The sequence below is a fragment of the Ruditapes philippinarum genome, unplaced genomic scaffold (assembly GCF_026571515.1).
Source record: "Ruditapes philippinarum isolate M1 unplaced genomic scaffold, ASM2657151v2 ctg2558_1_1_1_1, whole genome shotgun sequence".
NCBI classification, from domain to species: domain Eukaryota; kingdom Metazoa; phylum Mollusca; class Bivalvia; order Venerida; family Veneridae; genus Ruditapes; species Ruditapes philippinarum.
The window spans coordinates 27,619-41,870 of NW_026859182.1; the positions used below are offsets into that span (position 1 = coordinate 27,619).

General features: G+C 30.6%; 1 protein-coding gene across 6 annotated transcripts; it reads left to right on the top strand.

The window, feature by feature from the left end:
- The first annotated feature begins 1,837 nt into the window (after window positions 1-1,837).
- LOC132755546 (uncharacterized) lies at window positions 1,838-13,786 on the top strand. 6 transcript variants are annotated; one of them, XM_060746422.1, is made up of 4 exons: window positions 1,838-1,972; window positions 8,812-8,878; window positions 9,459-11,454; window positions 11,918-13,786. In XM_060746422.1, exons 3-4 carry the CDS (start codon window positions 10,339-10,341, stop codon window positions 12,713-12,715), a joined length of 1,914 nt encoding a protein of 637 aa, XP_060602405.1. In that variant the 5' UTR covers window positions 1,838-1,972; window positions 8,812-8,878; window positions 9,459-10,338; the 3' UTR covers window positions 12,716-13,786. The 6 variants fall into 6 exon arrangements, with proteins under 6 accessions (XP_060602405.1, XP_060602407.1, XP_060602403.1 ...); XM_060746420.1 differs by lacking the exon at window positions 1,838-1,972 and adding an exon at window positions 4,467-4,738; XM_060746423.1 differs by lacking the exon at window positions 1,838-1,972 and adding an exon at window positions 4,467-4,730.
- Window positions 13,787-14,252: the final 466 nt, after the last annotated feature.

Consider the following 14,252-nt stretch of genomic DNA (forward strand, 5'->3'; position numbering starts at 1 on the left):
AGTAATTGTATTGAGGGGTGATTTGACAGTTTGTTCCCTATATGTAGCAACTACTGTGTAGCAGAAAACAAAAAAATCATATACAGGCCAAAACGTCTTTTTATTCAAGGACCATAACTCAGCTAAAAATGATTCCGCTTTTCAACGCCAAATTCATTCCTAAATCAAACTTGAATAAATACGTAATGTCTTTGCATTAAATGTCTCACATCTGTTTAAGATAAACACACAACATATTTGATTATGTAAAAATGATTATCATACATTATAGTACCAAAATACAAAAAAGTGTTTATAAAAGACAAACGTTTCATAATATATTTGACAGAAATCATTAGCCAATTACACAACAGTGCCTTTACGGCACAAGAATTCGTTCCTGTTCATTTTCGTAGAGGAACACGTTAACTAAATGGTTCATCAGTCGAATACATCAGGTATAAACTTCAAATCAGCGTTGGTGTGGATATTCTTAAGAATTTATTTAAAATATTATAGCAAGTCTGTTCAAGTATTGTTTAGAATAAAGTCACTCATTTATTAATTATTGTTGCTTTGGTTACATATTGTCAAATCAGCCCTGTATACATGTGTGATTATTAAGATTCAGACACTAACTATAGTTTGATGCATCCATTGTCTCAATTATCAACTTGTGAATTTATCATGTATTATTGTGAATGAGATGAGCGCTTGTTGTACGTAGAAATAAGATAAAATTGTTTTTCATTCCATACTGAAAGTAAAGTAAATGAAATTTTGTATAACAAATGTTACTGAGATTTCTGTTGTCTCTTAATAACTGATCCTAATGTAGATATTGGAACATCATACAGTAATATTTAAACTATACGGAAATCTCCGACATGGATAAACCCTACCTAAAGGCTAAACACGACTTGTACAGTTTTCAAAGATCTAAAAGTTCATCTAGATCAGAGGAAAGCAATCAATTTATGAATACACTGAAAATTTAAAGACACATTATGCTTCAGAAATAGACTTTTTTTCTCGGAAAGAAAAGGCAAATATAATGTTATAACGTTTAAATAATGGTTTATTGGCATATAAGATGTTTATCTAATTAGCACTTCAAATGTGACGTTACTGGTCATAAAAGTAACAAAAATGTAAACAAAGTATTTTGCCTTCCATACAAAATACTACATTGTAAATCATTATTATTTTACTGATTAAAAAGGCAACAGAAGCAAAAGTCTGCTCATGTATTCGGCCAATGAGTAACTGTTTGTGATTTCAATCAGGACACTTAGAATACAAAAGTTTTGAGAAATAAAAATATAAGTATTTCTGGGGCATAAAGGGACCTTTAAACATATTTGATTTCTCAGAATATATATACATGTTTCAATTTACAATATAATTCTTCTCCTTACCATTGATACAGGAAGTACACCTAATGAATACCACTACCAAATGGGTACTTCGTAATAATAATCCACGTGAAAATCGTGTATTTTAACGGGCACGGTTATCTTTAGTTAGTTTCTTAATAAAACGTTACATGATGTTTTATGTTCATTTACGCACACAATGTGTCAATAGTTTTTCAATGTGCGTTCAATTTTGTTTATCATTATTTGTATGTATCTTCCTTTATTGCTTATATAAGGTTGAACAACTTTTTAAAATATTCTTCAAATATTTGGCGTCACGGTTTACAGTACAAAATTGTGCATAATTAAGATGGTATTTGTAAACAAATGGTGACTACAAAGGTATTTATCTCGGTCATATGTCTTACAATTTGTACAAAATAAATGAGAATTGTTTGAAAAGTAGACGGCGGTTATTAGGTTGACATAAAATCTCACATTAAAACCTGTATACGGCTTCACACTTATATGTAAATTGAATAGAAACGAGGTTATGTACAAAACAGTCAAGTTAAAGGTAGTTATATGAAAAAGTATCAACATCTGTGTTTTGTTAAAGGAATTAAAGGATACAGGTACATATTGTTTATAATTTAATAAATCTGTTGTTGTTAGTTTTAATTTCTATAAAACTATGGTAGATTAGTTAATACAGTAGATGCAAACTGTATCAGAATTCAACACATTTGAGAAATTCATATAGAATGTGAAATAATAGATGCCAGTACATTTAGAGTATTTTAGAGTATTTAATATAAAACTTTACACTCTTTGCTTAGTATTGTGTGTGTGTGTGTGCGTGCGTGCGTGCGTGCGTGCGTGTGTGTGTCGTGCGTGCGTGCGTACGTGCGTGTGTGTGTGTTTATATATTGTTTAGAAGTTAAGATATGTTTTTGCGTTTTACGATAGTGTATCTTCATGTGTTACCTTCTTTAAATAAGATTATTATTATTATTATTATTATTATTATTATTATTATTATTATTATTATTATTATTATTATTATTATACTAGTTGGTTCCAGGAACGAAATTTTAATAAGCTTTCAGCTTCCAACACTAAATTAGTATAAACAAAAGGTTGACGGTTGTATTAATACATAAATATGTAACTTGATTTCTCTCGAAAAGTAAATTCTGAAATGTAACAGATTAGAGATATCTTACAACAGTACATACATGCCGCTCAATTTACGTAAACATTTGATGTTGTTTTTTTTTTGTTTTTTGTTTCTTTTTTAGATATTGTAAGTTATTGATGTAGTTGTCACTACAACTGTCACAGGAAGCGTGCTCCCATGTTTAACGTGTCATTGTGTACATAGCTAAATTATCCAAATAATGTTCTCGTCAATTGGAGCATACTACATCAGGTGCATTGTTGTTGATGCTCGTTAACGTGTACAACATAACATATTTAAATGAATGTAAGAAAATGACAACGTACTCGTAAATAACAGAATTTAGATTATTAATCCCTGAAACTGATCTCATTTTTATGCATACATACATGTATAGGTTTTCATGCATACATTTTATAATAATCTCACACACGATGATTTGAATGTGTCTGAACTGAAGTTTCATTTAAAGATGACATTACACCGCACGTTCATATACTTCATCACAGAACTTTTATCCAGCTAAATTTTTAAACCATTGCAGCGTGTTTTTTTTCTTATTTTGTAAAAGGTGGTATTTATTGTTAGGACTTTATCACGTGGTTAGACTTACAAAAGGCGGTGCCAAACCCATCTCCGAAATAATGATGTTCGTGTTTGCTTCACCTTTTTTCTAAAAGAAAACAACACTAATCAGAAATGAATCACTTGTAATATACGGGCAATGTGCCGGAAGTCACCTACATCCTTGTGCGTGAAGCTTGATGGCACATTCAGTGGAGAATGGAGGCAGTTTTATTACAATTTACAAAATAATATTTATAATACATGTATAAAATAATAAATGGCAAGCTGCTATTGTTCCAGTGTAAACTGTCAGGTATATACATCTTATTGTGTAACGTACATTAGTGTTCAACATCATTTGCCGATCAATGAAATTGCTCCAATTTTCATAAAAATGCCCATTAGTTTTAATCGTATAGGCAGGCAAATTTTGTGAACACTTAATAATTAAGGGTATGGAACGAAGAGCTCATGTGTAAATTAAGTAGCAGAGAAGGGCTTACTGATGAAATGTGCTCCAAAAATTCCACCCATTGTACTTTTTATATGGCGGGGTCAAATGAGGTTAAACTCTAAGTAAGTTAGTTTTTATTAAGTGAACATTTTAATAATTAAGAACCGATCATCGCTCCCTACCGGTCGCTTCCTTTAGGGTTCTTAATTGTTAAAATTTCACTTAATAATTACAAAAATGTACATAGTTACGTAAACAACTGAATCACCGGACAACACCGCGTATACCTCTTGTGATTTAACGATTATGAGAAAAATGTATATTTGTAAATATGAAGTGGAATCCACTCACCAATAATACGTATATTATATAAAATATATTTATAGAAGTTTCTTTTTAGTACAACAATAGGTATTATATTTTTTTCGACAGAAAACACTCCCATGGTACAACAAACATAAAGTACTGATAATTAGTATATATACTTGAGGTAAGAGTACTTTATAGATCGGTATTTCCTTAATTGATGGTAAAACACTTCAACGAATTTCTCATTAAATACCTTCTCGAGGTTCATCTAAAGTTTGCCCTCAACAGACTTTCAATATATAAATACACCTAAATCTGAATAAAATATCTACAGAAATGAAATGAACATGTTTGTATGCTTCGGGATTTTACATATAATTTATAACCAAGTTCAGCAGTGTACTTAAAGTGAAGGGTCTGCTTCCTTTAAAATAATGATATTTTAGAAGAACAAGTCATTGAAGTAAGAGAACAATGCATCAGGCATGAGAAGTTTCTTTTTTTTTCTAAGTACATAAATGTACATAGACTATAAAACAAGACATAATATATTATAAACCAACAATTTAATACTTAATTTTAACTTAACGTGGAAGGACTTACTACGTCATCTTGACCTTAACGCTCATTACATTTTTTCCTTGTTTTATAAAGAAACTTTGGTAAAGTGCTATCATATGAAGGGCCTGTATTTGAGTAAAAGCGGTACTTGAATATAATCTTGTTTGATTCCGGAGTGTATATTTTGTAAAACATATTTTGAGTCACGTCGTGGTTAAATGTTACGGAAACTGCATGATGGCAAAATATTAAACACGTGTGGAGTTGTATTTCGTTTGTAGGATAGTACATGTGTATGTGATATAAAAGGATTATTTCAAAGGTTGAAATGTAAATAACATACTTTACTTATTTATTTCTGTTTGATACGCATATATATATATATAACATTAATAATACACATGTAACCAATATACCATATCATATACATTGTATATATATATATATATATATATATATATATATATATATATATATATATATATATATATATATATATATATATATATAAAAAAGTATGTTTTTGGGAAATGCACAGTACAAAGTTCTTTAATTTTTTATACGTTTATTTCTGTTAGCGCTTTCAAATGTTTCTACATATCTTCAGACAGTAACGTATAATATAAACATAACAAATATAACAATGACGTAACGTTATAAAAGTGCGGGAAACGTAAAAAATACGACGTTGCGCTGGAAATGAGATATTCTTTTACCTTCTATATAAGAAGTATGAAATCGCTACAAAAATACATAGGGTAAATATTCTATAAAGGGAGGTAATAAATAAGTATTAAAATTCAAAGCATTGAGTAATTTTAGAAGTAGATACAACGTTTGCATTACCTATAAATACTTTTTAATATTAGTGAGCTAAAAAACGAGTAAAAATATGTCAGAAAATGTTTTACTTGAAACTATGTGGAAATGGAAAAATATTTACTTATATAAATGTAAAGATTTTGCATGAACCTTTACATAGACTAAATAAAGGGAGGTAATAAATATGCTTTAAAATGAAAAGCATTGACTTATCATAGAAGTAAATGCAAAATTTGTATTACTAATAAGTACTTTTTTATACGAATTATCTAAACGAGTAATAAAATATCAGAAAGAAAAGTAACTTAAAACCATGTGGAAATGTAAAATAATTATTATATATAAATACCCAAGTTTATTGTTGTAGGTTAATGTGAGCTGTTTAATTGTGGCTTTAATATGCTTATAAGAAATAATTCTTTTTCATCTCTGAAATGATCATCAATCTTCAGTACTTTATATAGGGGAAATATATTAAACTTTCCCCCTGAACACTCATGTAGATGTTTATTCACCTTAAGAAAACGAAGTGACTCTGTATTAGTTTGTTGTCTATGTAAATTCTTTCGTATGTTTAATTCATTTCTTGTTTGTCCGATATAAAATGAATAATAATTAGGACAAATAATACTTTAAATTACATTTTTATTTATACAGGTACTGTGAAATTTTTCCCGTTTGTGAAGTGAATTGTGTTACCTTCGATAATTGAAGGGCATGTCTTACATCTGGTTCTATAACACTTTGCTATAGACGGAGTTTCCACTTTCATATCAAATCTAGCGGGATATAAAATCTGTAGTAAGGTTTTCGTCTGTCTTTTACTGATTATTACTCTTTTCTTTTGTATTACATACTTCATTCTTTCACTCTTTTGTAAAAATGTTTTACAAGAATTTATAACTGGGGACATGTTTGTATTTCTGGGGTTGTGTGTTGAAACGAAAGGTAAAACATTATGAGCGGAAGTACAAGTGTCTTGACGATCAGTGGTCTAAATTGTTCCTTTAGATATAGTCTGCTCTATTCAATGTTGTATAAGTACATTTAAATTATTCTGTTCTTTTAACTGTAAATTCAATTATGTTAGACGCTTTTCTTGTAAGTCTTTATTTTTCATGATTGCAATGATTCCTGATGCTAAATTGATTTGTATGTTAACTTTAGTATGCTTAGGATGACATGATCTAAAATCTAAATAGTTGTGTGTATCCGTAGGTTTTACAGTATAAATCTGTAGAAATGTTATTTCCTGACTTCAAAACAAGAATATCCAAAAAAGCCATCGCAGTTTCACTTTCATTATATGTGAATTGTATACTTTGATGCAAGTTATTAAGTTCGTTTAAAAAATCAGACGTGTAAATTTCTTTTGGTAAAATTAAAAAGCAATCGTCAAGAAATCTCTTCCAGTTAAGTCTTAAATAGCTTGAAAATTCATTGTTGTATTTAGTTTTCATCCTTTCATAAAGAGTTTCTTCTAAGTATCCGAGGACTAAGGTAGCGTAAGTTGGAGCGATAATAGTACCCATAGCTGCACCTTTTTTCTGAATATAGTATTTTCCGTCGAAGTAGAATACGTTGTTGTACAAAATAAGTTTTAGCGATTTTATTATGAAATTATGTTGAAATCGTTTGTCTATCTTTTCTGGCATTTTTTCCATCCAGAATATCACAGCTTTCAATCCAAGATCGTGGGGAATATTGGAATATAAGTTTATTACATCGAAAGTGACTAGTTTAGATTCATGATCTTTTATGTGTTCTGGTAAATATTTCAGAAAGTCTAAATCATCTCTAATAAAACTAGGAACACATTTACATAGAGGTTTAAGAATTATATCTAATAGTCGGCTGAGTCTTGATGAAGATTGATGATCATTTCAGAGATGAAAAAGAATTATTTCTTATAAGCATATTAAAGCCACAATTAAACAGCTCACATTAACCTACAACAATAAACTTGGGTATTTATATATAATAATTATTTTACATTTCCACATGGTTTTAAGTTACTTTTCTTTCTGATATTTTATTACTCGTTTAGATAATTCGTATAAAAAAGTACTTATTAGTAATACAAATTTTGCATTTTACTTTCTATGATAAGTCAATGCTTTTCATTTTAAAGCATATTTATTACCTCCCTTTATTTAGTCTATGTAAAGGTTCATGCAAAATCTTTACATTTATATAAGTAAATATTTTTCCATTTCCACATAGTTTCAAGTAAAACATTTTCTGACATATTTTTACTCGTTTTTAGCTCACTAATATTAAAAAGTATTTATAGGTAATGCAAACGTTGTATCTACTTCTAAAATTACTCAATGCTTTGAATTTTAATACTTATTTATTACCTCCCTTTATAGAATATTTACCCTATGTATTTTTGTAGCGATTTCATACTTCTTATATAGAAGGTAAAAGAATATCTCATTTCCAGCGCAACGTCGTATTTTTACGTTTCCCGCACTTTTATAACGTTACGTCATTGTTATATTTGTTATGTTTATATTATACGTTACTGTCTGAAGATATGTAGAAACATTTGAAAGCGCTAACAGAAATAAACGTATAAAAAATTAAAGAACTTTGTACTGTGCATTTCCCAAAACATACTTTTTTATACATGAGATCCACACAAGGAATCGAACTTCTTTTTTTGTATATATATATATATATATATATATATATATATATATATATATATATATATATATATATATATATATATATATATATATATATATTATATGTTATTTTGGTTTTGGAGTGATATATGTGGATATATTACCTGTCAAGATTTTATATCACCCGAGCCGTCAGGCGAGGGTGATATTTTATCTTGGCAGGTAATATATCCACATATATCACTCCAAAACCAAAATAATAATTTTATTACCCTTTCCCTGCCGAGTTAAGACGATTTTGAAATAAATCATTGCTACATCAAATGAAACGTCGAAATAAGATTCCCTTTAGGGTACCCCTTCATCACTACATGACGCCACATAAATACATGACGTATTTTCTTTCGAATCTAACGAATGTAAACAAGAGAAAAGGAGTAGTCTGTTGAACGCACTTTTTTGAAATTAATATCAAGCTTTCACAAGGTCATATTTGTTTTTAATACTTATGAGAATATGTATGATTTCTCTATTTTGGTAAATATTTATCATTTGACAGTTAAAAAGTGCTTGTAAATCGGAATTTACATCGCGTAAAATCAAACCGTACGCGCATCGCCATAGCGCATGTTGTTTAGAACGTGGGGTACCCAACGGGGAAATTTAGTGTGTATATTACCCGTCTGGCTCGGTTATATCAATTTCTTTCGGGTGATCAATATCCAATCAAAAAGGCGGAAAAAATCTGGAAGGGTAATATATATATATATAATATATATATATATATATATATATATATATATATATATATATATATATATATATATATATATATATATATATATATATATATATATATATAATGTATATATAAAAAGTAACTAGTGCACAAAATAATAAATTACTGTAGTTCCTATCTTTTCACAGTCTAATATTTTGTTATTACAGATAGCAGTGAAGGAGAAAGAAGTTTCTGTCTGTCTGTCTGGATGGTCATTTGATAGAGAGAAATGTTGTATGTTATATATATAATACATTGTTATATATATTATAACTTTTGAGAAAAAAAAGAAGAAATTTAACAGTAATAATTGAGCTTTTAATAAGTGACCCCAACTAGGTTTTTTGAAAGCTATTTTTCCGATATTAATTTCAAGTAACATTTGACGCAGGTCTACACCATTCGCTTACTCCCATTTTTCTGGAATAGTCGTTTTTGTTATGCAAAGTGGCTCGACATTAAAAATCTCTAAACGATTTTTACTCAAATCATGCAAGAATCGCACAAAACAAATCAGACATAAATCTGAGCATATTTTATCATGCATTTTTCTGTCCCTTTGTGAGACTTTTGGACCTCATTGGAGTACTTTTAACGTAAATAAGGAATAAACCTAGTTGACTCTGTACATACAGATTATAATATATCTTCCTTGTTTTAAAATGTTACTTCGACGTTTTTCTTTCTTTTTAAATCTTATTTTCCCTCAACATTATAATTAAAGAGAATTAAAAGACTTTTTGATAAAACAAAATGTTCTGTCGCTTTAATGACACAATTTTGAAGAAGTCGACTTTTGAACTTTACATTTCAGACTCAGAGTGAACAACGTGAACACAGATACACATGAACAGTAGATATATAGATACAGCTTTACCTAGAGAAGATTTCATACAGACACATTTCTATGACTAATGTTAAAAGCGAATTATTGTTTGGAAAATGTTAATTATGAATGACAGCTATATATCTACATGAGATAAACCACCTGCTATTATTCTATTAGAGGTATACAGTATTTAACGGGTCAGTTTCCATGTTGATCACCTCAAACAGATACATTAGATAAGGAATCAGCTTATTATAACAGCATGTTTTTCTCGTGATTCACATCCTCGGACACATGTGTGCATAAATCTAACAACCTCTCTACTCTAACTGAATATCTCTATCCTTTGTCTTCGTAAGTTCCAAAAGAATTAACCACTGGGATTTTCTCCTATCGAATTGTTGAAACGTTATTAAACATGTGAAATATTTTGACGAAACATGGTCTATAGTTTTATCAAATCTGATGTAGTGAAATACAAGGATTAAATGTTACCTGACTAGGAAGATATTTTGATTTTTTGTGGTAAACAAAGTTAAGTATATGTGATTGATATTCCTATAGTTCATATATATCAACATAGAAGTTGTGAAACTTAAAACTATTTTAGTTATTCATCGGGATGAAAAGTAAATAATAAATATCGCATAAGGAAGAAAACTGATCTGATTTAAGATACGTGATACGTGAACTACATTATTTTATATACTTTTTAGAACAAGAATTTAGTAAGATGTCGTGTGAGGTATAACCTACATTAAAAACTTGCCACTCAAACACAGGATTTACAGTTTAATCTTATAAACATTATAAAGGTGAATGAAAATTACACACAGATTCCCTTTAAAGCTATTATAATTGAAAAATGGATTTAATTGATGAAAGTTTACAAGACAGGAAAATGTCGACTGTGACGGTGAATACAGATAGTGGTATCAGTTCAATATGTAACGAGGAGAATGTTTGTGAGGTAGACATACCGGATATATCACCAACAAGTCAACATTTCCCTGACGCCCCAGATGCAAAACCAAAATCTAGAATGTCCATAGACGAATATGGACAAAGAAACATGGATCTAGGTAAATTCATGGCTTCAACAACAGTACGTTCGCGCAGATCATGCTCGCTTCCGGATATACTGGACTTTGACAATATTGAGTTCTATGAAGAAAATCCTGAACATTCCACATATTGCCCTCAAAGTTCTGCCAATTCATCAAAGGACAGTTTGTCAATTGCCACTGTGGATACACGGAAAACATCAACAACAAGTTTAGGAAGCTTTCAGCTTTGCGGCAAAGAGCACATGGAAAAACCTTGTTATATATGTTTGAAAGATAACGAGATATATTGTAGCGTCTGTGTCCAGGTCCATAACTTTCACTGTAAAGAAAACGTTAAACATATTCCAGAAATTCCACCCGAAATGAGGACAAATTTATGTGGGGAGGCAATGAAAGAACTTATTGTGATGAAGGAACGTTTTGATAAAGTAAAAGCCGAAAATGAAAAGTATATTCAAAATTTAGAAGATTCACGCAAGAAATTTTTACGGTCTGTAATGAAATATAAAAACACTATCATAGAGGTAATTGATAAACTAGAAAAAGAGGCATTATCTCAAATGGATGACCTATATGTAAAAGAAAAAAAGAAATTAGATGAAAATTTACACAAACTGGAAAAAGAAATAACAAACATTGAGAGTTACCTAACTATTCTTGAACAATGTATGAAAACAAGTGAAAATTCAGTAGTTTATGAACTGCAGGGTGCAACAGAACAACTTCGAGTAGATGAGAGTTTGATACGGGATCTTCACAAGTCCACCAGTATTGTCGAATTTGAATTCGAGCCCTCAGCTGACATGCTAGCTACGTTAACAAAATTTGACAAGTTGTGGAAGGTAGAGAGAAATGAGAAAATGTCTTGTACATTTCCTCGTCCCTGTTCATGTGACAAATCTTACACAAATAAGGTCAGGCTTTTTTTAGTTTAATTAGACTGATTCTTAATGTTATTTTGACAACCAAATGTTAACATAAAACCATCTACTGCTATGTTGTATTATCAATTAGTCTGTCATATTGAGACAAGTACACTTGACATTGCACTTACTGGTGTGTTTCAGCATCCGCTCTATTGATATGGCTCGTTGGTCTATATAAACCTTACATTGTTTAATATTATACAATAGTGTTAACTTATTTAGCAAGTTTTGACATATGGTGCGTAGTAAGACTAAACTAAGTACATGTATCTGAACTAAATTATAGAGGATTTTTTTTTCTTCTTATGGTTTGTCCTATTTGCTATAAATCTGACTGTTGTATGTGAAACAACACACCCGATGACCTACAAGTTACTCGCACAAAATAATTAATTACCAATAACTTACTGTAGTTCCTATCTTTTTACAGTCTAATATTTTGTTATTACAGGTAGCAGTGAAGGAGAAAGAAGTTTCTGTCCGTCTGTCTGGATGGTCATTTGATAGAGAGAAATGTTGTATCACTGGTTGTGAATTCCTACCAAACGGACAACTTCTGGTCTGTGATAATGGAAACAAAAAAGTAAAGCTGTTTGATAAGAAGTTTAAGTGTATTTCTGTTCATAACTTGCATTCTTTGCCATGGGATGTAGCTGTAATAGATAAAGAACGCGCTGTGGTAACGATTCCAGACCGGAAACAGCTACAGTTCATTGGTGTTCATCACCGTATATCAATAAAGGAGTCGGTAACATTGGATCAAAACTGCTGGGGTGTATCCTACAGTGAAGGACAGCTTTTCGTCACGTCCTGGTCACGTGATAAAAAGGAGGTTGTTATTTTAGATGTTCACGGAACACCCAGACGTCTTATTGTTACAGTTCAGAACCAACCGTTCCACACGCCGTGGTTTGTCGACGGAAACGGTGACACTATGTTTGTGTCAGATTGGGGCACGTACTTAGTGCAAGGGGTGACCACTTCCGGTATTGCTTTGTCAAAATATAGAAAAAGTAATTTGGTTGGTCCATTAGGTATGTGTCGTGATCCAGATGACAATTTGTTTATATGTGGCAGAGACTCTAACAATATACATCAGATTTCAGCAGACGGGAGTGAGCAACGAGTTTTCCTAACCGAAAAAGATGGCATTCAGCAACCGCTAAACATCTCCATCCGTGCAGCAGACGATAAACTTGTTGTGACGTCATGGATGTCGGATAGGCTTTTTGTGTTCCGATTGCAATGAAATCACTCAGACTGTCAAGAAGAACAAAATAATAACTATCAAATTGTATTCTATGTTTATTCCTGTATAACCCTAGACTTCTAAACTTAATCATTACAGTTGGTCATCACGACGGTAACGGATTTAATATTAACTCTAGTAAACAAGAACCCCAACAAGACAATACAACGAATACTTAGCTGGAATTGATTATTGTATTTTTATTAATATCAGATGGACTTTTACATATAATTATGTGCATTGATCATATGTCCGGTAGGAATAATTAATGTGGGTATCACAATAATATATATGGAATTATCGTTATTAATCGACAACGCTTGGACCTTTTTGGTTTGGGGGTTGATTATGGCTAGCAGATGACCCCTGGTCAGTAGGTCAAAAGCCAATGTCTCTTTTGCCTTGGGAACAAAAGGCGCGTGAGACAAATAACTAGAGAACGATTTGGCCTTTAGACTTATGAAACGGTTTATATGTTGGTCATGAATAATAGACTCTTACTGATTTTAAGGTTAGTTTCAAATAAATGTTATAATTATAGAATAAAGAAGACCTTTGATTAACATGTGCTTGTAGTCACTAACTTTTCAATTAGGACAGAATATCACAATAGCAGTGACCATGGTGTTTACTGACAAGGAATCCATGTATCATGACTAATTGGTTTCCATGGGATATATAATGAGATAACGAGGAAAATACATTTTAATTATAAGTTAGTTAATTGAAAAATAACTCAAGTACATAGCCTTACTGCATTGTTTTACGTGACTACATTATTATTTATTTTCCTTGTTTTTGATTAAGCATACAAATTGTGTTTTAAGTTTTTATTTAACATTTATGTAATATCTAATTTGACGTAATGTAAAATATACATGTATTTGTTTTAGCTTTGGTTAGCAGACCACGTAGGCTAAATGTATATACATGTATAAACATGTATATGATACGTTTCTATTGGTTGTTCTGTTTGATAACAATTATGTCGTGAGACGATGACTAAAAATTTAAGTTGTAATTACTTATTATACAGTCAGTAAGTAAAAAATAAACGTACAAAAACACTAAGTCTCTCTAACGTTCTTTAACCTCGGTAAAACATTTTAGTAATTGTTCTGGCAGCAACAGCTTGTTTTGTGAGATTTCCCAAAAAGGACTCCATGGTCATACGAGCTCTTGCCAAATTGTCATGGCATTGAGCACGTGTCTGTGCTTTGTTGTTGTTATTTTCGTGCAGATTTTTTACACCAGGATCTACTTTAAGATATTTCAATACGTTTGTCCCTGGTAAAATTCTGACCTAAGTTCGTTAATACAAAAGTCGTTGATACCTAATTAAAATCATTTGGTAGTCGTTAAAAATCCTACGTTAATATAATATATAAACACACTAATCTTTCCAAAGAGCTCTCCCCTGTTCGAAAGATTATTTTTAAAAACTCCATTGATTCTAATCATCAATACATGTAACATACTATTGTCCTTGCAGTTCAAATCTTCAAAAAAAGGCAATAGAAGTCAACCTCATTCAAAC

Bases quoted from the DNA above. Each gene is read 5' to 3' on its own strand.
- LOC132755546 (XM_060746422.1), top strand. From the start codon at position 10,339: ATGGATTTAATTGATGAAAGTTTACAAGACAGGAAAATGTCGACTGTG. The intron at 11,455-11,917 runs GTCAGGCTTTTT...TTGTTATTACAG, and splicing joins ACAAATCTTACACAAATAAG to GTAGCAGTGAAGGAGAAAGA.